Source organism: Oryctolagus cuniculus, chromosome 2, assembly GCF_051225735.1.
Source record: "Oryctolagus cuniculus isolate XC-2025 breed Fujian yellow rabbit chromosome 2, ASM5122573v1, whole genome shotgun sequence".
Classification (NCBI taxonomy): Eukaryota; Metazoa; Chordata; class Mammalia; order Lagomorpha; family Leporidae; genus Oryctolagus; species Oryctolagus cuniculus.
In genome coordinates this window covers 33,099,186-33,125,756 of record NC_142868.1, presented here as the reverse complement: position 1 = coordinate 33,125,756, position 26,571 = coordinate 33,099,186, and the positions used below count along the sequence as shown (strand labels likewise).

At 43.4% G+C, this 26,571-nt stretch overlaps 2 protein-coding genes across 7 annotated transcripts in view; one reads left to right on the top strand and one right to left on the bottom strand.

The window, feature by feature from the left end:
* The window catches only part of KLHL5 (kelch like family member 5), a 140,518-nt gene that overhangs the window by 78,521 nt on the left and 35,426 nt on the right, over window positions 1-26,571 (bottom strand). The gene's annotated exons all lie outside the window — the stretch shown is intronic.
* TMEM156 (transmembrane protein 156) overlaps window positions 15,438-26,571 on the top strand; it is a 41,339-nt gene continuing 30,205 nt past the window's right edge. For 3 of the 6 annotated variants that reach the window (XM_008275068.5, XM_089325340.1, XM_070068121.2), the window contains exon 1: window positions 15,734-15,885. In XM_008275068.5, the coding sequence (XP_008273290.3) occupies window positions 15,798-15,885 (88 nt within the window). In that variant the 5' untranslated portion in view covers window positions 15,734-15,797. Of the gene's footprint in view, window positions 15,886-26,571 lie in introns of all 6 variants that reach the window. The other 3 variants (XM_089325341.1, XM_089325342.1, XR_016228863.1) reach the window with 3 other exon arrangements.

Sequence of the window (26,571 nt, the reverse complement as noted above, 5' to 3'; positions counted from 1 at the left end):
CCTGTTGGAATGTAAGCTGCCTGGTAGAACTTTGTTCAGTTTAGTTCAGTGTCTATTACGTACCATATCTGTCACATAGCAGCAGATAACCAACAAGTAATTTTTGAATGAATGAATGACTCCACGCAGGAGACGTAGCTTATATTCCTTTTCGTGATAGCTAAAGGCCTTTCATACAATTTATGAGTCGTATGACTTCAGACATATTAACTAAGCCTAAAACACAGCCTCAATTTACCCTATTTAAAATGAAAATTTGGTGGGCAGGTGCTTGGCGCCTGGATCCTGGGCATTTGTGGAGTGAAATGGTAGGTGGGAGATCTCTGTCTCTCTGCCTTTCAAATAAAGTTAGAATCTAAAAGGCTATTTTTATCTCTCAGTGCTAGGGAATAGAATTTGAAGGAACATCACAGGTAAGAATTTATGCTGAGATCTACAACTTGGCCCATAAATGGATCTGTAGAATAAAGGAATGATGGTGGATCAATACATGCTGTGAAGTTCACTATTTTTCCCTGAGAGGAAACCATATAGCCATGATCAGAAATGGAATAACTGAACCTAACATTTTCTTACTGATAACTTACTACATGATGTTAATAGAATATCCTTTGTGATTGTTCCGATAATTTTGATTGACAATAATCAAGACAGCTTAACAATTGTTGGGGCACAGAAAATGAAACCCCCAAAGTGAAGGCCTCACAGGCAGCTCAGAAGCACAGTTTCTCTCTGGCCTTCTCCTGCCTTCCTGTTTCTCATCCCTCAGGGTCCTGGGAGGCAATGCCCAGAAACTGGAATCCCCCTTCCCCAAGGTCATCTTAGAAACCAGAAACCCCCCCCCCCAATAAAGCCAAGCATGAAGTCCAGACTCCCCTAACTGCTCCACATCTTCTGTAGAGATTTGGCCATGAAGGCTTTCTTGGATCTGCCTTGTTTGGTTGTCAGATCCTCATTCTACAGGGATCCTATCTTAGACCCAGAAGAAAGAAATGCTACAACGGAGGAGCCGAGAAGAACCTTAATAGACACACAGGCGGTGCCGGGTCTCCCCAGTCAGTCTGCTTCCCGGAGTTCAGACCCCTTTTATCCAATTGCATTGCCACTTAGCTGTCCACTCTTCATTGACCCTAAGCATAACACTGGATCTAGCTTCCCCTGTATCTGCAATTTCATGCTGAAGGTTCCTGTGTCACATACAACTTAGATCAAGTAAACATGTCATGCTTTAAAAAGTAAAATTCTCTTGTTAAACCTGACATTTGTTATGGGGGTGTCTGGATTGCTCCCTTTTCTGCCCCTCCACAATGAATGTTTTAATCTGGCTGAAATGTAGTACTGATAGGGAGTAAGCAGAACTTAACCCTTGTGTATAGATGCCCTTAATAAAGAAATTATTTGACTTTTCATTTTCTGCTCTGAGTCCTGGGTGCATGAGTAGGATGAGTTAAAAGATTAAACTGTGATTATGTAGAGTCTGCTTGTGTGTGCTCAAAATCTGCATCTTCTTTTAGAGGATTTAGGAATTTTTTGAGCAATATTTCTGCTATCCATGTCTTGACAGGAACAGCCTCCTATGAAAATAGCCTCATTAAAACACGGAGTTCTAAAAGATCTGACTGGCTCATTCCCCTGGAAGGAGTGTCTCTATGTCAGGAGACGGGTGACCAAGCAAAAGAATGTATCCAACATTCTTGAAGTTCTTGAAATTCACTTGAGTTTGGTTTCTTTTGGCTCCCCAGGACAATTTGTTCTCTGTGTCAACTTGGTCCAAATACCAAAAAAAAAAAAAAAAGAAAAGAAAAGAAAAGAAAGAAAAGTTTCTTTGGCTCTCTCTCCAATTGCCAATATAGAATTGTCAAAGTTAACTTCACTAAAAATTAAAGGGCCATCACTGTGGCATAGCAAATTAAGCTGTCAAATCCCTGGCTGCTCCACTTCCAATTCAGTTTCCTGCTAGTGAGTCTGCACCCATGTGGCCAGCCGGGATAAGCTCCTAAGCTGGCTTCCCCCTGGCCCATCCCAGGCTGTTGTCATTTAGGGAATGAACCAGTGGATGAAAGTGTGCTTGCTCGCTCTCTCTTTCTCTCTCTCTCTCTGTGTGTTCCCCTATTTTTATGTTAACTCTGCCTTTCAAAAAAATAAATCTTTCTTTAAAAAAAAAGTAAATTAAAATGAAATTGTCATGAGAAATATAAGCACAATCAATAACTTCACTCATTTGTTCAGCTCCTCTGCTGCATGTTCCTGTCTCTCAGAACAAGCCTCCATCATCAGGGGCAGGTATAAATTTGCTCACTAGGCGCTCGCTTTCTTTCTCCACGTGGCAAGGTCATTTTCCAGCCTTTCACATGGGAGCCATCTTTTGTCTCAGTGGCAGCCAAATCTAAAAGCCCCACTTGCTCACCTGTTCTGTTCCTCTGGTCACAGGGCAATAGTGTGGTCCCAGTCAAAGTGCAGCACTGCGGTGACTGACACAAAGCTCCAGCACTCACTCTTTATACAGGAGGGGGAAGTCCACCAGGAGCCACCTGCCAGGAACTCCCAGCCGTCCCCAGAGCATTCACACAAGAACTGCTGACCCACTGCTAGGGATGCCGGGAAGAACGCACCTGCTCGCATGCACATATTTCCATTCACCCTCCCAGTGTAGGTCTCCTGTAATCGGGCTGCACTTTCTGACTCGGGAAAAAAAATACAAAATACAAACCTAATTTTGTTCATCCCCCAGGACCCAGGTTAATTGCTTTAGTGACACTCGATTTGCCTTCAAGGTGAAGTTCAAGCACTTTAGCATGGTTGTAGCATTCTTCATAGTGTAACTCCTGCCGACCTCTCCAGCCCCGAGACCCTTCTGCAGTATTTGCAGTGCCCCTTACGTATCATTTCTCTCAGTTATGCCTTTTAATATGTCTCCTCTCTCTAGAACACCTCTCCAACATCTGCTCTCCCTCAAGACTCAACTCCAGGTCACCCCCTCTGACACTGTTTAGCCTGAACTTCCCAGGCTGAGTATGGAACATTCCCCCTCTGTGCTCCCATAATGCCCTGCATCTCCCCACCACAGCAGCCTCATGGGCTGTGAGCATCGGCTCACCTATCTGTCTCCTGCTTGAGCTTACAGGTATCCGACAGCAGGCACTCAGACACATTTTTCTGAATGAATGAACAAAACAGCACCCTTTGCCTACAAATCTTGGAGAAATAGCAACTTCTGAGAGTATGGCCATTTTTTCCCTGAACTTCATACACCCACACAGGACCTTCCCTCTAACTCTCAGTGCTAACTTGCTACTTTCATGAAACTTTACTTTTTATTATTAACTTAGGCAGCATGTTTGATACCAGTTTTTAAAAATTGATTACTTTCAGCCACCTGAAATGCAGAGTGATGGGGTAGGGGGGAGATCTTCCATTTGCTTGCTCACTCCCCAAATCTCTCCCAACAGCCAGGGCTGAGCTAGGCTGATTCCAGGGGTCCAGAACTCCATTTAGGTTTCCCACATGGTGACAGGGGCCAAAGCGCTTGAGCCATCTTCCTCTGCCTCCCAGGATGCATTATCAGGGAGCTGGATCAGAAGTGGAAAAGCTGGGACTCAAACCAGTCCTCTGATATGTGATGTGGGCATCCCAAGCAGTGACTTAACCCTCTGCACCACAATGCCCACTTGGATACCATTTTTTAAAAAGCAGTTGTTGTTGTTATTATTATTATTATTTGCTTGAAAGACAGAGCTCCCATCCACTAGTTCACTCTCCAAATGCCTGCCATGATGGGGTAGGCCAGTCTGAAGCCAGGAGTCCATAACTCAATCAAGGTCTTCCTCCCAGTGGCGGGAACCCAATTATTTGAGCTGTCACTACTTGCCTCCCAGGATCTGCCTTGGCAGGAAGCCAGAGTTTGGAGCTGGAGCCAGAAACCTAACCCAGGTCCTCCAATGTAAGATGCAGGTATCTTAACCACTAGACTAAGTACCCACCCAGCTACCTGAAACTTCTGTAGGTCTTTAATGTAGTGTTTTATAAATTGAAAAGGGCAAAGGAATAAACTCAAAGCACTTGAGTTTATTTCCACACACTGAAAAAAATTATCCCAACATCTCAATGTATTTTTTGTATTCTTTAAAAATAAGAGTTGTTAAGACTACCAATTGATGCTGATTTCTCATGAGTTAAAAAAGTTCCAGGATGTGTCTTTGTATTTGATATATCACTTCCTGATTTGCTGCCTGATGGGAACCACTCAATCTGCTTTCTGTTTTCATGTTCTCAGAGAGCACATTCATAACCACTATACAAGTTTAAATATTTATATTTGTTACTACACTGATGGTTTGCCGGTAAAATACTCATTCAGCAACATTTGCCAAATATTGTGAAGAGACCCATGGCAATGAAAGTACTGCTATTTGGTAAGGAGGAAAGAATGAACAAGGATGAATCAGACAGCTATATAAACTAAAATGTTCTTATCATCATTAGGCTTCCTCCTCCTCTTCCTCTTCTGCCTCCATTTTGTTCATCTTCTTAAAGGCATACATCCTCTGGCTTCACACCTGCATTCTAGACTCAGTGATTAAACTTAGCACAGAATTCTTGGGGCAAGATTCAGGCTGAGTAACAAGCAGCTGACCCGAGATACAAAAACAGCAGGTGGATAGAAGGTAGCACGCACTGTACACATCTGAAGACATTTAGAGCCCACAGTCTAAAAGATAAAGAAGGAAGAAAGCAGTAATTTCATTCTCCCTGCTCTTTCCCAAGAAAATAATACAGAGAGATCCCAAAGGACAGTCTCCTGGAAGCCCGTTCTTTTTATTGGAGACTGGATCTATTGGATGTGACACGTTCAGGCTCTGAGCAATTGATTTTACTTTATCTCCTAGAGTCAAGGGTGTCATATGCTAGAATCAGGAAGAAGGTTTTGATTATATTTCCAGTTTCCTTTTGCATTAACAAGACAATGCATTTCAACATCAAATTGAAACTTGGTTCCCAGGAGCTGAGATGCTCTACAGAGTGGTTCTCTCTGCAGGCCTCCCTCTGAGGGCACGGAATGGGTAGACACGCATGCCTCCCAGGCCTCTCAGAGACAGTGGCCCCAGCAGGTTCCTTCCTGCACAGTCTGCTACCTCAGGCAGCAGGGTTGGTGTAGTGAAAACAAACCCGGCCTTTCCAGCCTCAGGCAACGAGGGCAGGGGGGCGCTTGCAACATAGCCAGGTGTGGGCTGGGCAATGGCAGGCCCACCACACCTCAGGAGGCCAAGCGTGAAGGCCTGGGGTGAACTCTGCCCAGTTCTAAGCAATTCCAAACACAGTGCTGGCCAGTCAAGCCCAGCTTCCCCACTCTGGGGAAGGAATGTACCAATTAAACAGAGAGCCACCCGCTCCTGAAATGCAGCTATGTAGTTTGAACCATGCTGAGCACTTCTGCTGGCCTGAGGGGCTGGGGGGACCCTGAGGGTGTCCTGATGGACCCCACCTGGCCATGGGAGGAGTGACCTCCTGTGTGCCCCTGCGCCCTGGGTGCCCATGCAGCCACTGCACCACAGCCACAGAAGGGAATGAGGCATCTCTGTCGTGCCCTGCCAGCCCTCTCTCAGGCTCTCTCTGGATTTCTCTTCTGTTAAGTTCAAGCTCAGGCCCCAGGGAGAGCGGCCGACCTCAGAAAGAACACTGTAGTCCTGTTCTTAATAATCTCCATTTCTAAAACAGGAGACTGTGGGTGGAGACGGAGAGAAGGATGTTGAGTTGCAGTGTTCACAGAGTAAAATCCACCCTTTCTTGTATGTACATCTCTAGAATTTTGACCAACATAGTTGTATCCTCATCACCACATGCAAGATACAGAACATTTTCATCACTCTAAAAACTCCCCTGAGCCTCCTTGTTGTCAACCCCTTGTCCCCTACCTCCTCCCCTGGCAACCACTGATCTGTTTCCTGTTCCTTTGGGTTTGTCTTTTCCCAAGAGACATATAAATGGAATCATACAAGGCCTTCATTAACATCCTTATTTAAACCAGCATGTGCTCTGCCTAGCTCTCTGCCAGCACAGCCCATTCTCACCCACTTTGCCTGATTCTTTTAAAAAAGATTTAGAGACCAGAGCAGTGGTATAGAAGGCTAAACCTCTGCCTGCAGTGCCAGCATCCTATATGTGCACTGGTTCGAGTCCCAGCAGCTCCACTTCTGATCCAGCTGCCTGCTAATGGGCCTGGGAAAGCAGTGGAGGATGGCCCAAATACTTGGGCCCCTGAACCTGCATGGGAGACCCAGAGGAAGCTCCTGGCTTTGGCCTGGCCCAACCCCGGCCATGGCTACCATTTGGGGAGTGAACCAGCAGATGGAAGATGTCTGTCTTTCTCTCTTTCTCTCACTCTCATATATATATATATATATATATATATTATTCATTTGAGAGGCAGAGTTACAGGCAGAGAATGGGAGACAAATGTCTTCCATCCATCTTTTTTTAGAAAAAGAATATTTGAAAGGCAGAGTGACAGAGAGGGGATGGAGAGAGACAGAAATCTTCCAAATGCTGGTTCACTCCCCAAAATCCACAACAGTTAGGACTAGGCCAGGCTGAAGCCAGGAGCCAGGAATTCCATCTGGGTCTCCCATGTGGGTGGCAGGGACTCAAGTATGTGATCCATCATCCCCTGCCTCCCAGGTGAATCAGCAGAAAACTAGGTTGGAAGCAGAGGAGATGGGATATGCAGCTTAGCTCACTGTGCCACAACACCAGCTCCTGGTGGAAAATTTTCCAGAACATTTAACGTTAACTGAAAATAAATTATTTTCATTATTTACTTGACTACTGTCTCTCATTTGAGTCTACTCTCCCACTAGAATGTGAGGCCAGGGCCAGCATTGTCATAGTGGGTAAAGCTGCTGCCACCTATAGTGTCGGCATCCCATATGGATGCCGGTTCGAGTCCCGGCTGCTCCACTTCCTATCCAGTTCTCTGCTATGGCCTGGGAAAGCAGTAGAAGATGGCCCAAGTCTTTGGGCCCCTGCACCCGCATGGGAGACCTGGAAGAAGCTCATGGCTCCTGGCTCCTGGCTTCGGATCAGTGCAGCTCCGGCTATTGCAGTCAATTGGGGAGTGAACCAGCTGATGGAAGACCTCTCTCTCCCTCTGCCTCTCCTTCCCTCTCTGTGTAACTCTTATTTTCAAATAAAATAAATAAATCTTAAAAAAAAAAAGAATGTGAAGCCAAGGACTTTGTTTGCTACCTGATCTCCAGGGTTCAGAAAGCTGCTTGACATCTTAGAAGTGTTTGGTAAATATTGGTTGAATGAACCACAAAATACAGGAGGAGACTGGAACTTCCAGGACCCTCTCCATTCTCAGGAGACCTTGTTAAAAAGGGATTAGTTCCTCCAATAAAATGTGTTAATCTCAGTATTGCTGTGCAGCCAAAGTAGGTGGTTATCTGTAAGTGATGCAATTAGGAGGAATTAGGCTGAGCCAGATTTTCAATTGTCTTTTAAATTCACTTTCTGGCTGACTATATTCACCTGGACTAGAACTGGCCTGGTCATCAGGTTGCTAAGAAGAATTAAATGACTTAATGCTGGTGAAGTGTTCAGTGTAGTGGTTCCCAACTGGGAGCGATTTTCTCACCCCAGGGACCTCCGGCAGTGTCTGGAGATATTCTTGTTGTTGTCAAACCTGGGGAAAGGGAGGGCTGCTCCTGGCATCTCAGCTGAAGCTCCTACAGAGACCAGGTCTGCCCCAGTGCCAGAGAGCCACCAGGTCATACAGGGCTGGGCCCACAGTAAGGGCTGGGGTTGTGTTTCCTATTGACGCACATGGGCAGCTAGTTAGTGACAAGGAGCTGAGAGGCCACCTGAACCCTGCACCGCCTAAAACTCTGCCCCTTCCATGCTGATCCAGCCATGACAGCAGGCTCTGCTCCCATGTGGAGACACCAGGACACCTTCCTGGAGATCACCATTTGCGCTGAACCCTTCCCAAACTCCACCCTTATTTGAATATTCAATTAGGATACCACCCTCTACCCTATAAAGAGATGATCCTAACTTTGGTGGCAGCAAAAACTCCTCCTTCCTCAGGGAAAGAGGTTGCTTGCATTCCCATCTGAATGTCAAATGTCACTTCAAATAAATTCTACTTTTCTGCACCTCTCTATGACTCTGCCATGAATTCTTCTCTCATGCTGAGACAGAAGTCAGAATAAACCCAGCCAAGGACCTGTTGCCCCCAACACTACAATTACTATTGTGTAAGTGACCTTTCTTGACAGATGTTCTCACACAGCCTGAGTGGAGCTGTAACACAGCCCAGGACTAGGTGGACAGCATTGGGTTTGCAGTTTGGCTCTCTGGGATTGAAACCTAGCTTGATCCGACATGTTGAAAATGCCACCGCAAGTCTGTTGAATTAGTAGATGATTATTTCAAGCTGAAATCACTTGAGGGATTATAACCTCAGAAGGGGTCACTGGGGGTAGGCATTAGGTGCAATGATTAAGCTGTTGCTTGGGACACCACCATCCTCTATCAAGTACCTGGGTTCAAGTCCTGGCCTTGCTCTCCTCTCTAGCTTCCTGCTGATGCTCACCCTGGGAGAGGCAGGTGATGGCTCAAGTAGCTGTGTCTTTGCTATGCCTAGAGACCTGGATTAAACTCCTGCCTTTGGCCTGGTCCAACCCTGGCTTTTGCAGACAGTTGAGGACTGTACCAGGAGATGAGACATCGCTCTCTGTGTCCCTATGTCTCTCTGCCATTCAGATAGAGGGAGGAAAAGCCATTTTGCCTGTCTTTTCCTATACTCCACAAGCTTTAGAGACTCTTTTGGAAAGGATGCCCTCCTCAAACCAAGGTGGGGAAAGAGACTTCATCACCAGAGACACGTAATTGAGGCTGTAATGAACTTGAATAAAGTCTCTGAAGTCACCCCAGCTTCCAGCAGCTCTTACACCCCCACATATCTCTTAATGATGTCCCTAAAATTCTTAGTCCAGAGATCACTTTGTCCTGTGATTCCATCACACACTTATTGTACTTCATCTGAAAAGCATGTAATTATCTTGCTTTGGTCATTTTTTCAAACTTCATTATCTTGTGAAGATCCTTACGTACAATAAAATTGATAACACTCATACGTATTTCTCTTGTTAATCAACGCTTGCATTAATTTGGTTCCTAGATCCAGCCAAAGAGCCCATGAGATCTGAGGGGTGAAAGAGGGGAATCTCTCCCTCTCTTGCACTTGACTTCTTTGTCTATACCTCACATTCCCTGACTATAAAATTGCTGGAGATTAAGTAATCTGTATAAAACATTCAACATGGTGCAGTAGCACGAAGTAAATGTTCAATAAATGTCATCGATTTTTTTTCTGCTGCTGTTCCGGAACCCCAAAAGATCTTTCCACAAAACATAATGAAGGGCTGGGAATAGTTTCCCCTAGGAAGATAAATAGGTGATATATTGTTTATATGAAATATATAAAACATGTATTTTATATATTTTATTAATATTAATAACACGGAGTTAATTTATTCATTTTATATATTTGAAAAGCAGACAAAGAGGGAGGGGCTGGTGCTGTGGCATAGTGGGGAAAGCCACCGCCTGTGTGCCGGCATCCCATATAGGTGCCAGTTAGAGGCATGACTTCTCCACTTGCAATCCAGTTCCCTGCTAATGCACCTGGGAAAGCAGTAGAAGATTGCCCAAGTCCTTGGACCCGTGCACTCATATGGGAGACCCAGAAGAAGCTCTTGACTTTGGATCAATGCAGCTCTGGCCATTGCAGCCTTTTGGGGAGTGAACCAGCAAATGGAAGACCTCTCTCTCTCTGCCTCTGACTCACTATAACTCTGCCTTTCAAATAAATAAATAAATCTTTAAAAAAATACAAAGAGGGACATATAGATCCCTCATCCACTGGCTCACTCCCCCAATATCTGCAATAGGACATGGAACTCAATCCAGGTCTCCCTTGTGGGTGTCAGGGACCCATGTACTTGAGCCACTACCTGCTGCATCCCATAGTGCATTAGTAGGAAGCTGGAATTGAGAACACAGTTGGAACTCCAACCCAGGTACTTGGATATGGGCTGTGGGTATCCTAACCTACAGCTAACCTGCTGGACCAAAACTTTGCCCCATAGAAATTAAAGTCAAGCTTTTAACATTCTCATTTATTATCTTTTTTAATGGTGCTCTTGCTTTTCTGGTAGAGCAGCTCCTTGATATAATACATCCTTTTATTTAAAAAAAAATTGGTGTCTAGGGTGTGGCAAATTTGCCCACAGGTGAAGATGCCAGGCAGGATGCCTGGGTCCCACGTTGAATTATCAATAATAATTCAATTGATAATAATAATTATCAATAATAAGTGCTGGTTCAATATCCAACACTTGTTCCAGAACCAACTTGCTGTTCATGCAACATTGGGAGGCAGTGGTAAGAGTTCACATAGTTGGGTTCCTGTCAGTCATGTGGGAGACATGGATTGAGTTCCTGGCTCCTGGCTTTGGCATGGCCCTATCCCAGCTGTTGCAGGCATTTATGGAGTGAAGTAGAAAACAGGCACTCTTTGTCTCTGTCTCTTAAATAAATACAAGTTTAGAAAAATCTAAAAATATTGTATTTGGCACACAATGTAAAATTATTTAAGATTTCAGTCTTGATTAGAAGTATAACTACATTAAACTATTTTGAGAAACTGGACCTCAGATAAGAAGTAGAAGACTTGGGAAAGTGAAACACTAATGCTGTAAAAACACTCCTTTGTGTTTTAGATTTATTAATTTCTTTTTATTTAAAGATTTATTTATTTGAAAGTCAGAGTTACACAGAGAGAAGGAGAGGCAGAGAGAGAGAGAGAGAGTGGTCTTCCATCTGCTGGTTCACTCCCCATTTGGCTGTAACGGCCAGAGCTGTGCTGATCTGAAGCCAGGAGCCAGGAGCCTCCTCCGGGTCTCCCACACAGGTGCAGGGGCCCAAGGACTTGGGCCATCTTCTGCTTTCCCAGGCCATAGCAGAGAGCTGGATCATAAGTGGAGCAGCCAGGATTTGAACCAGCGCCCATACAGGCTGCTGGCACAGTAGGCAGAAGTTTTACCTGCTACGCCACAGTGCTGGTCCCCAATTTATTAATTTCTTACTCCTTCATGTAAATAGGATGGAGAAGCCCATAGTAGGCAAATAAGTGCTGATTTGTAGCCTTGGCTATTTATGAGTTCTCCTTTATAATCTAATATTTATAAAGGTGCTTTGGAAATTATAAAACATAACTCTCGAATTATAGGCAATTACCATTATATTAACTCTAACAAGTCATTAGAGGGTCAGCTGGTTCTATCCTTAGGGAGACAGTAAGCTCTTTAATGTTTGTTAGTGTGTATCCCAGGCAGCCAAAATGAAGCTGCAAGGAATATCTGTATTTAAGAGTAAACAACTACTACTTCACAAGGTATTTTTATAAATATAGTTTTTATAAATTATTTCATATAATATAAATACAATGAGGATGAACTGTTTCTCAGCATAAAACTTTTAGGCTTATAATCCACCATATTTATTACTCTGTTATGAAATAGTTGGAAGGTTAAAAACCTACCATAAGCGAAACGAAAAGTCCCCCTGGGAAAAGTTGCATCATATAGCACAATTCACAAAAGATATGAATGTTCTAATAAAGGACATGAATAATCCACAAAAGAAGAAATTAAAATTGCTAGAAAATATGAAAAATGTTTGGAACTATTAGCAATCAAAGAAGTGCAAAATAAAGCAAAAATTTTCCTTTTTTAACTGGCAAAAGTTAAAAAGCTAAAATGTGTAGTGTTGAGGTTTATTGATATATGGGTGTTCTCAACACACGTTTGGGAGAGTGTATGTAGACAGAAATTTTCTGGAAGACAATTGCCTGTGTGAATTAAGAACTTCAACAGTCTTTATATTCTTGTCTCAGTAAATCTACTCTGTAATTGGACTCACAAAGATTTGTACATGTGAATGTTCATGTTGTGGTGTTACAGATTTTTTAAATGGCATTACGAGAGTATGGTTTAAAGAATTGTCATCCATCTACAGACCACTAAAAATGTAAGGCACTCATGAAAGAACTGCAGCGTTTACAAGTTTGGGTGATTGAAAGGTGATGGTACAGGTAACAGCAGCTGTGGAAGAGGCAGACACAGGTGGTAAGGGGTGCATCAGAAGAGGAGTGCCAGGTAGCAAGGAGCCCCTCGCCCACTTCTCAAGTTCTGAAAGCGCCATTGGCTTCCCACAAATACTCGAAATAAATATGTTACATTCTAACAGCAATCCAAAGCTAGACACTTATGCCTTTAGCATTTGCTACAACCCTAACAAATAACATTGTCTAAGAAAGTTGCTAACATCTCATTCAATCCATGTCTATTCCAGGTTTCTTTTTGTTTCTGACTTCTCTGTTGCTACAGTTCTATCTTCAAAGTAAAATGTTAACTAAAATTAAGGGTTAGTACACCTATGTTTATTTCTGAAGCTTTTTCATCCCGGAAATATCTGAGAGCACATCATTGTTTTCTCATGATTTGCAAATCAGAGATGACAGACTGATGCCCAGCAAGTGGGTTACAGGCTGCCTGTGAGATCCCAATCCCCTAAATCCAAAGAACAGCCAGAATGTGGTCTGGAATTTGGAATCCCTGGATTGCTCTTTTGATACCTACCATCTGGACATCACCAGAGGAACCAGAACCAGAGCACAGGGGTCCATCCATCGAGGACAGAGAGCCCAAGATGCTGTGAGAGAGTTTTCCTTTCAGATACCTAAGAATAGATTAGAGTGGCAAGGAGCTGAATGTGTGTGTGTGTGTGTGTGTGCACACACATGTGTGGAAACACACATGCAAAGTTCTGGAAGAAATACTACTACAAAGAAAATACAAATCAACAGAATCTGATGTGGACAAAATAATAAATAAATCAAGTATTGTTATAAAATTTATGTAGAAATGAATGGGTACTAACAAAATTAATTCCAATAAAATAAAAACCAAATTGGAAAAAAATGGAAGTAATTGAATTGCCTTTTTTGTTTTGCCTTTTTTCCTTCTGAATTGCCTTTTTAAGAAATTTAAAATATACAAAATTTAAAATGTACAAAATAAATTTAAAAGGAAAATAAATCAAAGAATTAAATTTACTTAATGGTGCTATATCAAGTAAGCACCGTGTTGATACATTTCATGTCTGTTGGTAAAATGAGGGTTGGACTGTTTGTATTCATAAATAAGTCAGAATATCTAGGGAATCAAACTGGGGCCAACAGGGGAGCAGACTGTTCACTCACCACTTAGTGAAACCTGTTAGGTGAGGAAAATGAAGAGTGAAAGGATAATCTCCCTCCCACCCACATGCCCCACCATCTCTGCTAAATCCCTTGTTGCTGGACTTGTCTTCCAATACTTCTCAGGCTGGCTTACAGCGCAAGCATGACTCAGCTCTACCTGCCCTTAAAACAGAGTAGATGTTTGGAGTCCTACTCCCATTTTGCTCTCAGACTCAAGCCCTAAGATCTCCTGACCCAGGACTGCCATTTGCCTGACAAAATGCTACATCCACTCTAAAGAAAAGACAGCTATTTCATACTCACAGAATATTCACAGCATGGCCGCATCCTCTGCCGCCCACTCCCCATCTATGTGTTGTTGGGCAAGTGGGAACAGGAAATGGGATAGATGGATAGAGGTGAGGATATAGAAAGAAGGGGCAAACCACTGGAGATAGTTGGTACCATTTATAATACAAAACAAAATAGAAAAAGAAGAACAGGAGCCAGCCCTGAGACACAGCAGGTTAAAGGTTCGAGTCCCAGCTCTCTGCTAATGTCTTAGGAAAGCAGTGGAAGATGGCCAAGGACTTGGGCCCCTGCACCTACATGGGAGATCTGAAGAAGCTCCTGGCACCTGACTTTAGACTGGCCCAGTCCTGGCCATTGCAATCATTTGGGGAGTGAACAAGTGGATGGAAGCACTCTCTCTCTCTCTCTCTCTTTCTGTAACACTGACTTGCAAATAAATAAGTAAATATATTAAAAAAAAAAAAAAGAAGAAGAAGAAAAAAAGAAATGAGGAGCTGGCACTGTGGCCTAGTAGGTTGGGCCTCTGCCTGCAGCACCAGCATCTTGTATGGGTGCCTGTCCAAGTTCCAGCAGCTCTGCTTCCAATTCAGCTCCCTGCTAATGTGCCTGGGAAAACAATGGAAGATGGCCCAAGTGCTTGGGCCTTTGCACCTTCGTGGGAGACCCTGAAGAAGCTCCTGGCTCCTGGCTTTGTACAGGCCTAGCTCTGGCTGATGCAGCCACTTGGGGAGTGAACCAATGGATGGAAGACCTCTTTCTTTGTCTCTCCCTCTGACTGTAACCCTACCCCTCAAGGAAATAAATAAAATCTAAAAAAAAAGGAAAAGAAAATAAGGACAATAGGAACTCTAGATATCTGGATTTTCCAAGTAAAAATATTTGCTTGTAAATATGTTTTATTCATCATGAATTTCTTCTGCCTTCCATATACAAAGTATTCTATTTCACTGAGATTATTATAATGAAAGATCTTTTTTAAAACATTTTATTAAAATACAGTAAACAGGCCGGCACCGCGGCTCACTAGGCTAATCCTCCGCCTAGCGGTGCCGGCACACTGGGTTCTAGTCCCGGTTGGGGCGCCGGGACAGGTTGCCCCTCTTCCAGGCCAGCTCTCTGCTATGGCCAGGGAGTGCAGTGGAGGATGGCCCAAGTGCTTGGGCCCTGCACCCCATGGGAGACCAGGAAAAGCACCTGGCTCCTGGCTCCTGCCATCGGATCAGCGCAGTGCGCCGGCCGCAGCACGCCGGCCGCGGCGGCCATTGGAGGGTGAACCAACGGCAAAAGGAAGACCTTTCTCTCTCTCTCTCTCACTGTCCACTCTGCCTGTCAAAAAATAAAAAAAAAAAGAAAGCCAAATCCAAGAGAGAATAAAATATTCAGTCTTAAAATGAGGAGAAAATAAAAGAAAAAAAATAAAATACAGTAAACATACCAAGAAATGTATATAAGTATACATATAAATGAGCTTTTTTTTTTTCATCTGATCACACTCATAAACAACACTCAAATGGGGAAAAACTAAGATTTTTTTGAAAAAAAAAATGGGGACTGAAAATGTGGATTATGCAGCAATAATCGCAGCATGTATAGGTATAAAGTTAACGAACTGCATGCTACTGCTTGTGCACAATAAAATAGAAGCAAAGTTTTGCGTGTGTCTTCTGTCTGCCCTTTCTTTTTGTGCCATTTTCAGTCATCCAGTAATACTGTTTTCTGAACCCCAGAAGCAGCACAGCACCTGGCCCTTAGAAGGGATCAACAATCATTCAGCAAGTGGATGAACAAACGATGTCCAGAGAACCTGGGCATGCCTGGCGTGCATTGCTTTATTTTTGGCGAGGGTACTGCGAGTTTGTATTGACTCATTCACACTGGTAAACATGGGGTGAGAGCTTCAGATTCAGCTGAGGACAAGGCACCTTACTTCTTGACATCGTTAGGTATCTTTCTTATTTGGAAGACAGTTTGAAAGTGCCGATTAGAGGGTCGTTTTCATAAAGCAAAGTCACTCAAAATGGAGAAGTCTCAATTCAAGGCCTCTTTCTTTTCAAGTCTTACTCAAACGGAAGTGAGTACGAGGTGAATTGCATTAACTTCAAGTGCCTGAAACTTCTTGCAGGAAGCCACATACCATCAATGTGCTGGATGGGCGCACACCGGGGTCACGTAAGTAGACATGACAAAAACAGCCCTCCTTAAATTATCTGTGGCCATCGTGATCACATTCATTTTAACTTTGCCAGAATATTTCAAGACCCCGAAAGGTGAGTATGTAATTGCAATGCAGCCCTTCTTTTTCTTTTTTAAATAAGAATTATAGCTAGTGGTTGTAGAAAAGATCTTTCTGGATATGTGTTGCATGGGTTGACATTCTATGTCTGAAAAACTGATACAATGAGACTGTAACTTCAGTTGACTGCTCCTCAGCACAGTGGCTCTATTCATAGTACTAAGTTATTGTGGCCTACATAAAAATGAAAAGGAATACTGAGAACTGGTCGCCTAGATTCCAGTAATCTCATCACATGATTTTGCCCTTTGAAGCACCTTCCTTCAAAACCGTTTCAAGTATGATTTTACATTCTGGAATGATTTAATAAAAAAAGTGATAGTTATGTTGAAAATGCTTGAATTCTCTCCATTACAACAATTTCATGCAGACACTTGTTGCTTTTTGAAAAATAAGAGTATCTTGATATTTTCAAAATATAACTAAGATGGGGACTAATTTAAGCAGATATACTTGTGACCAGAGAGAAATGGAACAAAATGAACTGTGTGAACATTTCAGAGAATTTTTATATGACTGATGAAACTTGGATTAGGAAAATCAATAGAGCTAAGTTTAAACTATTTTTATATGCTAGCCAAAGATTTGAAAATGTGTTAAAATTAAGTCTTGGATAATAGTTGTGTTCCTTAGCATTTAATAATAAGAATTTTTTTTAAAAAAAAGCTGTATTCTATCATTAAATAGCTGTAGATGAATTTTATTGGAATCAGAGAAAAGCTTATATTTGATGATTTGCTGCAATGAATATTTATTGTTACACATTCATGATGGTAAGTAAACAGATAAAAACATGTTTGCTATTTATATTTGATGCTACATTGCAATGATTATTTAACGTTGCATATATTTGCACATGATAGTAAGTAGCCAGATAAAAACATTTTTGCTAAATAATCCCTCTGACTACAATTTTGTGAATAATTAAAAATTTGAAATTTATTTTGTGTTTCTGGTATGAAGTTGCTTAGATTAGGCAATCACAGCATGTTTTTAATGCTTGATTTCTCCAAGTGAAAATATGTATTTTAAGCCATTGTGGACTGAGAATAAGCTTATTCAATAGTTACCTAAGGTAGATCCTATATATTTATTGAGTGCCTATAAAACATCAGGTTGGATGTAGAGAAAGCCAGGGAAGCTGCCTATGAATGAGCTAAGGAAGTCTTTGCCCACTGCTGGCTAGCGTTTTATGAGAACTGATGACGACAAAAGCATGGGTGCCTTTTTTGGGCAGTCACATTGTTCCCTTGGTCCTTTTTTTAAGGCAAAGCACAGCCTTTGGGGCAGTGGTGAGCACCAAGAAAATAGGTCTTTGGTGGCCCCTTGAATCTGTGGGTGGAAGAAAGAGCTGGTTTAAGATCCACTTTAGGCAAACTTCCTTGGCCTGATAGTAATGTGGGTTTTTCTACATCTTGACGGTAATCAACTGTCATTTCTACTGATGTTTGTTCTCTTGGTTGCATAACTAATTCAGTCAGTTTCCAAGAACTCCCTTTGCTGCCTTCTCAAACATAGCACAGCTGTTTTTCTGTCCTTCCTCTAAGAACAGCACAGTTATTCCTGTGAGCTCTTCTTGGAGAGCTGTATTTATCTGGAAATTTTGTTTCAGAGGAACCCTACTTCAGGCCAACAAAAAGGTGTAAAAATCACCATCTTGGGAAGGTGTTTAGTCCAGTGGTTAAGATGGGTGCATCCCACATTAGAATGCCTGGCTTTGACTCCCAGCTCTGGCTCACAACCTGAGAGGCAGCAAATGATGAGAAATAATTGGGTTCCTAAGTAGGAGACCTGGATTAAGTCCCTGGCTTTTGGCTTTTGCCTAGACTGGGGCCATTGTAAGCATTTATGGAGTGGACCAGCATGTCGCTCCCCCTCTTCGTGGAGGAGCAACACAGGACCCTGCGCTGTTCTCTCGTCTGCTCAGCCCTCCCCGGGTTTGCTGCTGGTTCTTCCCGGGTTGGCTACTATCCCTTCCACCTCCGTGGAAGGGCAGTTCCCCCTGGCCGCATTCCCCACTTCCGCAGGGGAGCGGCACACCGCCGGCCGGTTCTCTCGGGGGCTGCACGGGTTCCCTTAGATGTTCCCCATAGATGTTCCTGGTGCATGCCGTCTCTCTCCTCCTTTATAGTCCTCCTCCGCCAATCCCAACTCGGCTGCCCACACGCCGAGTACGCTGCTCTCCAATCAGGAGCAAGTCCTACAGTTAATTGGTTGAACTGGAGGCAGCTGTGCGGAAGCTGTTTACTTCTCTCCCAGCGCCATATTGTGGGAGAGCAGATGCATAGAATAAGTCTTAATTCCAGTAACTTAGTCTAGTCCGGTTGCTCCCCACAGATCCCCCTTTCTTTTTATTTTTTGGCATTGATACGCGCCTGTCTTCGGTGTCCCGCGGCACACACTCTGCTCTACTTGCTAGAGTTGCCACAGGCTCTTACAAGTCCTATCCATCAGGCAAACCGAATCCGGGTCCTCTCTTCGCCATGTTGTGAGGAGGTTTTTAGGCGCTGATGCGTGCCTGTGTTCGGTGCCCTGCAGCGCATGCTTTGCTCTGCCTGCAGGGGCTTACAAGCTCTATCAGGCAAACCGAATCCAAGCCTTCTAATTGCGGTATTGTGGGGAAGCCTTACTGATGTTAATTCGTGCCTGTCTTCGGTGACCTGCGGCGCATAAGCTGCTAGCCGCCCAGGTGCTCATCGCCTCACTAATCGGGCAGACCGAATCCAAGCTCTCACATTGCAGTGTTGTAGGGAGGCCTTTTTATTTCTCTATTTCTCTATCTCCGGGCATTCCTATTTCTCCCATTTTACTTCTATCTGCCAACATTCCCATTTCTCTCACTCCATTTCCAAACTTCTGTTTCTCTTATCCCCGCAGCTTCCCGCTGCCCGCCCCGAGGCTACTTCTCGGCGGCTTCCCGGCTCTGCGCCGCTTCAGCCCGCGCCTCTCTCATCTGCGCAGCTTCCCGGCTTTGCGCGGCTTGGCTTCGCGCGCTCCGCGGTCTCCACGCTTAACCCTTTCGCGTCTGAACCACGGCCTACGCCAGCGTTCCCTATCTATTCACGTCCCGTGCTCTCTCTGCACGCGGCGGCTTCCGCGAGTAACACAGCGTAGCTTGCGTCTCCACCACTAGCATTCAATCCAAGTTCCCCGGGCTAGCCTGGCGAATTCAACCCAGCGTACGTCTCCGCCCCACGGTTTGGCTTCCCGTCCTTTGCTCCCCGGGCTAATCAGACGGATCCCAACCTGGCTCACGTTTCAGCTTCTGGTTTCAACTTTTCGCCCCCTATTCCCGGGCTAACTTGAGAACCCCAAAGTGGCTTTCGTTTCCGCCTCGGCCTGCCCCCCGCGGCTTCAATTTCCCTAACATTTTTCTCTACCCGGTATGTTTCCCCAAGCTTTCCTCCAACGATATTCCTCCCTCATTTCTCCTGGCCTCTCCCCACAGTCCGCGTCCGAGTCTGTTTGTTCTAGCTTTCACTTTCACTTTCGACCTTAGAGATTTCTCCCAGCTTCCCCCCGTAGTCCGTATCCGAGTCTATGCCTAGGCTTTCAATAGCTTCTTCCGGCACCCTTTTCGTCCGGCTTTTCCCTAGGCTGTTTGCTAGTCTCTCTCTCCGGTATTTTCCCAGTTCTTCCCGTTTCTTCCCTCCTAAGTTTCATATCCGTCCTAGGTTTCCTATCCGAGCTAGGTTTCCTATCCGAGTCACGGCACCATTATGTCGCTCCCCCTCTTCGTGGAGGAGCAACACAGGACCCTGCGCTGTTCTCTCGTCTGCTCGGCCCTCCCCGGGTTTGCTGCTGGTTCTTCCCGGGTTGGCTACTATCCCTTCCACCTCCGTGGAAGGGCAGTTCCCCCTGGCCGCATTCCCCACTTCCGCAGGGGAGCGGCACACCGCCGGCCGGTTCTCTCGGGGGCTGCACGGGTTCCCTTAGATGTTCCCCATAGATGTTCCTGGTGCATGCCGTCTCTCTCCTCCTTTATAGTCCTCCTCCGCCAATCCCAACTCGGCTGCCCACACGCCGAGTACGCTGCTCTCCAATCAGGAGCAAGTCCTACAGTTAATTGGTTGAACTGGAGGCAGCTGTGCGGAAGCTGTTTACTTCTCTCCCAGCGCCATATTGTGGGAGAGCAGATGCATAGAATAAGTCTTAATTCCAGTAACTTAGTCTAGTCCGGTTGCTCCCCACACCAGCAGATGGGAGCTCTCTCCCTTTCTGTCTCTTTGCTTCTCAAAAAAACAAAAAAACAAACAAACAAAAACAAATAAAACAACACAAACATTGCCTTTTTGTTTTAGTGGTAGATTTTGATTTAGTGGTAGAAGGAATTCTGCACAAAGCAAAAAATTGAATATTAGGCAATATGTTTTCCACACACAATGGTGTAATAATAATGTTCTATATTTTATAATAATCTATGGGGCACCTGAAATACATTCATATAGCCTGATTTAATATAGTCACTTATTAAACTCAAGAGAGTTGAATATAATTGTTTTAATTTTTTATTATTTTGTAATCATAGTACTAGCTATAGTTGGCCTGTAAAATTGTCAACCAGTATATTTCATAATAGAAAGTACTGGCAAAATTAATTAGAAGATAAGCTAAGAGTATTCTAGAACTGTAAAAATTAACCTTGAGAGTCGCCATCTAGTCTTACCCTATCAGTTCCTTATGTCTTTTTTTTCATTTTTTAATGTTTTATGCACTTTAATTCATAAGATAAATATTATAAAAAGATTTTTACTTATAAATTATTCACTGATACCCTGTCTTTAACATGTCAAATGAATTCTAAAGGAATCTTAATGAGGAATAATATTTCACAAGGTTTAATAGATTCAATTTCAAAATAATAAATTCTCTGAAGTCCTAAGTTAAAAATAGAGCCCCAAGTTTGATCATTTTTCATCAAGAAAGTATCTGAAGGCCGGTGCCACGGCTCAACAGGCTAATCCTCCGCCTGCAGCACTGGCACACCGGGTTCTAGTCCCGGTTGGGGTGCTGGTTCTGTCCTGGTTGCCCCTCTTCCAGGCCAGCTCTCTGCTGTGGCCTGGGAAGGCAGTGGAGGATGGCCCAAGTGCTTGGGCCCTGCACCCCATGGGAGACCAGGAGAAGCACCTGGCTCCCGGCTTCGGATCAGCGCGGTGCGCTGGCAGCAGCGTGCTGCCCGCGGCAGCCATTGGAGGGTGAACCAACGGCAAAAGGAAGACCTTTCTCTCTGTCTCTCTCACTGTCCACTCTGCCTGTCAAAAAAAAAAAAAAAAAGTATCTGAGTCTCTGAATAATCATTAGTAGGAATATTCAATTATCACAATTACACAATGCAAGCTATGTAGTCAAACAGGGAACTCCTTAAACATTGTTTAAGCCTTAGTAGGTTTTCATTGGGGGTGCACTGGCCAGACAGCCTACTCTCCAGCACTGTTTCTAACCTTCCAGTTTATCTGAAAGTAGCTGAGATATGACGGTTGGATATGCTTGTATTGTATATTGATAACAGAGCTACAACAGGGAATGGACTGGCTATAGTCATTTGGCAATTAAGGGACAAGGTTACTGCCAAAGAAGAGACTTCACCAGCCTGCTTTGGCTGGACCTACAGTGTGTTAGAGAGAGACTTGGTTAACCCTCACAGAAATCTAGTGAACTTTTATTTACTTACTAAAATCAAGCTAGGGCAGGGGCTCCAAAAGCCCAGCCAACTTCAAGGGCTTTTCACTCAAGGGGAGGACTGGCCCACACAGGCATACCTACATACTGCAATTACTAAAATAGGCACAGAAAAAGCATGTGTTGGGCACATCTTGGGGGGATGGCCCTTCTCTATTTGCCGAGTTCCAAACATCACCTAAGCTTCTTCCTGATCTGGTTGCCCAGCACTCTTTCTAAGACAAGTAATGATCATTACTACTGACTTTCAAGGAAAATGTTCTCATACCAATATCCCAAAAATTCCTAAAACCGGAGCAGTGAGCCATACAACGCACTACGATGAACGTGTGATGTTTTGTGGTGAGATGGGACAGGAATGGTGCAGAGGGAGACACTTCACATCTGAGTTTATCTGGCGGTTGGGACTTCCTCACTTTCAAGAACCCAACTCCTGTTACAGGTGCTTACTGGTTTACACTTCCCTGCCAGTTCACACTTTCTGGTAGAAATGGTAGTGCATGGAACAGTAACACTGAAGAAAACAGAGGATGAAAGAATTTTAAATACTTACAAACTATGGGAAAAACCCCAAAATATGAGTATGTATTTGGGTATATCTAGGATGACTACAACTAATATCCTGAACGTGTTTGCAAGCTCTCAAAAATGAGCACTTTATTTTCTTTTTATTTATGCTCCATAAAAATATAATCAGTAATAAGCTTTGGGATACAGCCTTATGACAACTTAAGCAATTTTTAAAATGTTAACAAGCATTCCTGTTTACATGTACCAGGAGTCAGTTACTATGCCCTGTGCTTTTCTACCAGATAATTCTTTCTTTTCTTTTTTTTTTTTTTTTTTTTGACAGGCAGAGTGGACAGTGAGAGAGAGAGACAGAGAGAAAGGTCTTCCTTTGCCATTGTTTCACCCTCCAATGGCCACCACAGCTGGCGCGCTGCGGCTGGCGCACCGCACTGATCCGATGGCAGGAGCCAGGTACTTATCCTGGTCTCCCATGGGGTGCAGGGCCCAAGCACCTGGGCCATCCTCCACTGCACTCCCTGGCCACAGCAAAGAGCTGGCCTGGAAGAGGGGCAACCGGGACAGAATCTGGCGCCCTGACCGGGACTAGAACCAGGTGTGCCGGCACCACAAGGCGGAGGATTAGCCTCGTGAGCCGCGGCGCCGGCCTGGATAATTCATTTTAATGCATTAAATGTCTCAAGTCACTCAGGATGAAGCAGGTTTCTTAAGATAGAATATTCTGGAAATATTCAGAAAGAGGGAATGAAACTAGATGGGTGAATTTTCTTGTCATTAGACTTCTCACTAAATGTCTAAGTCATTATAGCTTTAAAGTTGCTACTAATAGATTCTATTGTTATATATACAATTTGGCTAGTATGTGATGGTAAAAAATGATTTTTTTAAATGATTTTTATTTTGCTTTGGCATAACTAGTGTTACTTGCTCATCAATTGTTGGTGATACTGACAATCCTTGTTTAGGATACTTTCTAACTGTCTTATGTTTTGGTGAATAAATGCTCTCTCCGTATCTTTCTGTTCTTACAACAATGACTGTCTTTTAAACAATGTGGTGTCTGCAGTTCTATACCCTGTCTCTTATTATCTATGTTTTCCAACAGATACACTTTAATTATGTACATTTTTTCTTGCTTGTCTTCTGCAAACAGAAAGTAAACTCGATAAGACGAGAATTTGGGGGTTAGTTTTGTTCATTGATGTATTTCAAGCAGATAGGACAGCACCTGTCATATTGGAAGATACTCAGATGATTAAGCAAATTTTCTGGGTCCTTTTGTTAAAGAAATAAAAAAAATCTTCTTGAAGGAAGCTTTTCTTTCTGAAGTTCATAATCATCTTGTGATTGAAGCTAGCCAGGTATTATCTTCATATCACAGTTTTTGAAAGATAAAATTTTATCACAAGATTTAGAATTTTTAGGTTGTGCCAGCCAGTGAAAGTTATTTTAGAGTATTGTGTTTACAAGATAAGTATCTCTTTACCCTGAATCACTGTATGCCATTTCCTTTATCTATATGGCGTTTCATCAGATGCATTTACTTCCCTTGTTTTGATAAGTAAAATGAGCAGCCTTTTCCTTATCCTCAAGTCTACCTTTCAAATATGGCTACCACCAAAGTTACCCAAAACTTTGCCCCCTGCACCCAGCAAACGTTTTTAAATGGTCCATCCCAATTGTCCTATGAATAGATCCAAATCCACTTTGGACTCCTTTGCTCCTGATCTAGTCAACTCCACAGATACCTCCCATACACAATGTGCTATTCTTTTTTCTTTTCCACCCAGTATCACCAGAGAGACTTCAACTATTTCCCCCAAAATGGAAATGCAACTTTTTATGCTATTGAAATTGATACTCTTTTTGAGTTTATGCCAATTGTTAAAGAGGCCAAAGGAAAACTGTGTGTGTGTTTAGTTTAATAGTCGTTTATTTATTTGAAAGGCAGAGTGACAGAGAGAAAGAGAAAGAGAAAGAGAGAAAGAGAGAGAAAGAGAAAAAGTGAGTTATCTTCCATCCAATTGCTGGTTCACTCCCTACAAGGCCACAAAGGCTGGGGCTAGGCCAGGCCTGAGAAAGCCTGGGTAAGACTCCCTCTGAATCTCCCACGTGGGTGACATGGGCTCAGACACTTGGGCCATCTTTTGCTGCTCTTCCAGGTGCATTAGCAGGGAGCTGGATGGGAGGCAGAGTGGCCAGGACTTGAACTGGTGCCCATCAGGAATGCCTGTGGCTCAAGCGGCAGCTTATCCCACTGCACCACAATGCTGGCTCCCCACAGTGTGCACTAATAAAATGTCTCTGTAAATTAGGCAGATAAACCATGGGGTCTCTCCTGTCCTAGCAGTTCATATTTTAAAATTACTGAATTATGATAAAGAATGCCCAGTGACGACAGATCTTTAGAAATGATTGTCTATGTTTTTAGAAGTCATAATTTACATATCATAAAATGGGAAGATCTGAAGTGTGTATTTCACAAGTTTTGATGGTTGTATGTCCCTGTATAGCTGCTACCTCAAACAAGGTACAGATTTTCATCATTCCCATACACATTTTCCCACCATTTCTTGTCAAGCTCCCCAGCTTTCTCAAGGCAACATTCTAACCTGTATCACCACAAATCAGCTTTATCTCTTCTTATCATTCTTATAAATGGACTCATCACACTGTATCTCTTTCTGGTCTGGCTTCTTTAGCTTAGCATAATGTTTCTGAGATTCATTCGCATCATTGAATGTATCAGTAGATCTTTTGTTTTTGTTGCAATGTAGTCTATTAGATAAATACATTACATTTGTCCATTCATCCATTGGGTTGTTTCCAATTTGGGGCTGTTATAGTAATGCTGCCATGAATATTACTGCACAAGTGTTTGTGGGAACATAGGTCTTCATTGCCATTGGGGAGCTATCTAGCAATGGGAAAGCTGGGTGTCTCAGTCAGTCTGGACTGCTATAACAACAAACCACAGACCGGGTAGCTTATAAACCACAGAAAGTGGTGGCTGTAGGTCCAAGGTCAGGGTGTCAACACACTGGGGTTCAAATGAGGGCCCTCTTCTGAGCTGTAAGCTGCCTGCTTCTCCTTGTGTTCTCACAGACTAGCTTCTGGGGTCACTTTACAAAAGTACTAATCCCATTAATGTGGGCCCCATCCTTATAATCTAATTAATTCCCACCAGCCCCACCTCCACATATCGTTGGGATTAAGGTTTCTGTTTTTTATTTGTTGTTTGAAAGGCAGAGATAGAGACACATCCATGTTCACGCATGCACACACACAGAAAGGGAGAGAGTGATCTTCCACCTGCTGGTTCACTCTAAAGATGCTTGGAACAGCCAGGCTGAAGCCAGGAGCCCAGAACTCAAATCTAGGGTGGCAGGAACCCAAGTCCTTGAACCACCACTTGCTGTCTACCAGAGCGGGTACCAGCAACAAGCTTAGAAGTGGAAGTGGAGCCAGAACTCAAACCTGGCCACTCTGATGTGGGCTATCAACCTCTGGGCCCCAAGATTCACTCAAGAATCAGGTCTCGACACAGGGACTTTAGGGAAACACCAACATTCAGCCCACTGTACTGGCTATATTTAATTTTGTAATTTACCTTCAAATGCTCCTCCAAAGTGGTTGTGGCAATGCTTTTGAGTGGCAACACATTTCTTATTTTCTCTAGTTTACATTTAATACTCTGAAGCAAGTATGCTTAGAGCAAATAATTTATGTTTCTAACATAATTCCCTGATAAATAGTTAACAGAGGAATAAGCTAGGTTTCTGGGAAATATGACCTGACCTGGACTAGTTTCTAGAGCTCCTGTTATCTGTTAAATAGGGAAGTTCTTGTTAAAAGTGCTCACTTTTAAAGGTCAACAGGTAGTCAAGTTTTCTGTTCCTGCAGTCAGAAAAATACTCCCTGGCACAAAATACTTAAAAATGTGAGATAAAGCACAATAATAACTCTAAAAATACATTGTTAAGCTAATGAGAAAATTTCCTAGAGGCTGGAAGTGACTACAGGCTATAGATCCAGATAGGTGAGAAAGAATGAACACACTGGTTGTCATGGAAGCTTCTACCAATCTCATGTGGCTGGGAATCTCAGTGGCATTGGGGCCACATGTGGGAGGACACTGAGACGAGACACTAAGGAGAAACATACTTCATCAAACAGCAATCCAAGGGAAATATCTGTGTGGCTATGAGGAAATTTGTGTCTCCACAATTTATGTCTCTCCATGGAGAGAGCAAGGTAAAAGCCCACCTTGATAGTTGCAAATTCAGTTGGCCATAATTCAGATATTGAGGGTCATTACCTGTGAGGTGTGAAAAGTTCAATCAGTAAGTTAATTAAAGTGATTTTGGATTAATAGTGCAATTAGACTCCCAGCAGAGGCAAATGCCTTCAAGCCAAGCCTCACATAATTTCACAAGTAGAATTCCTAGAACAT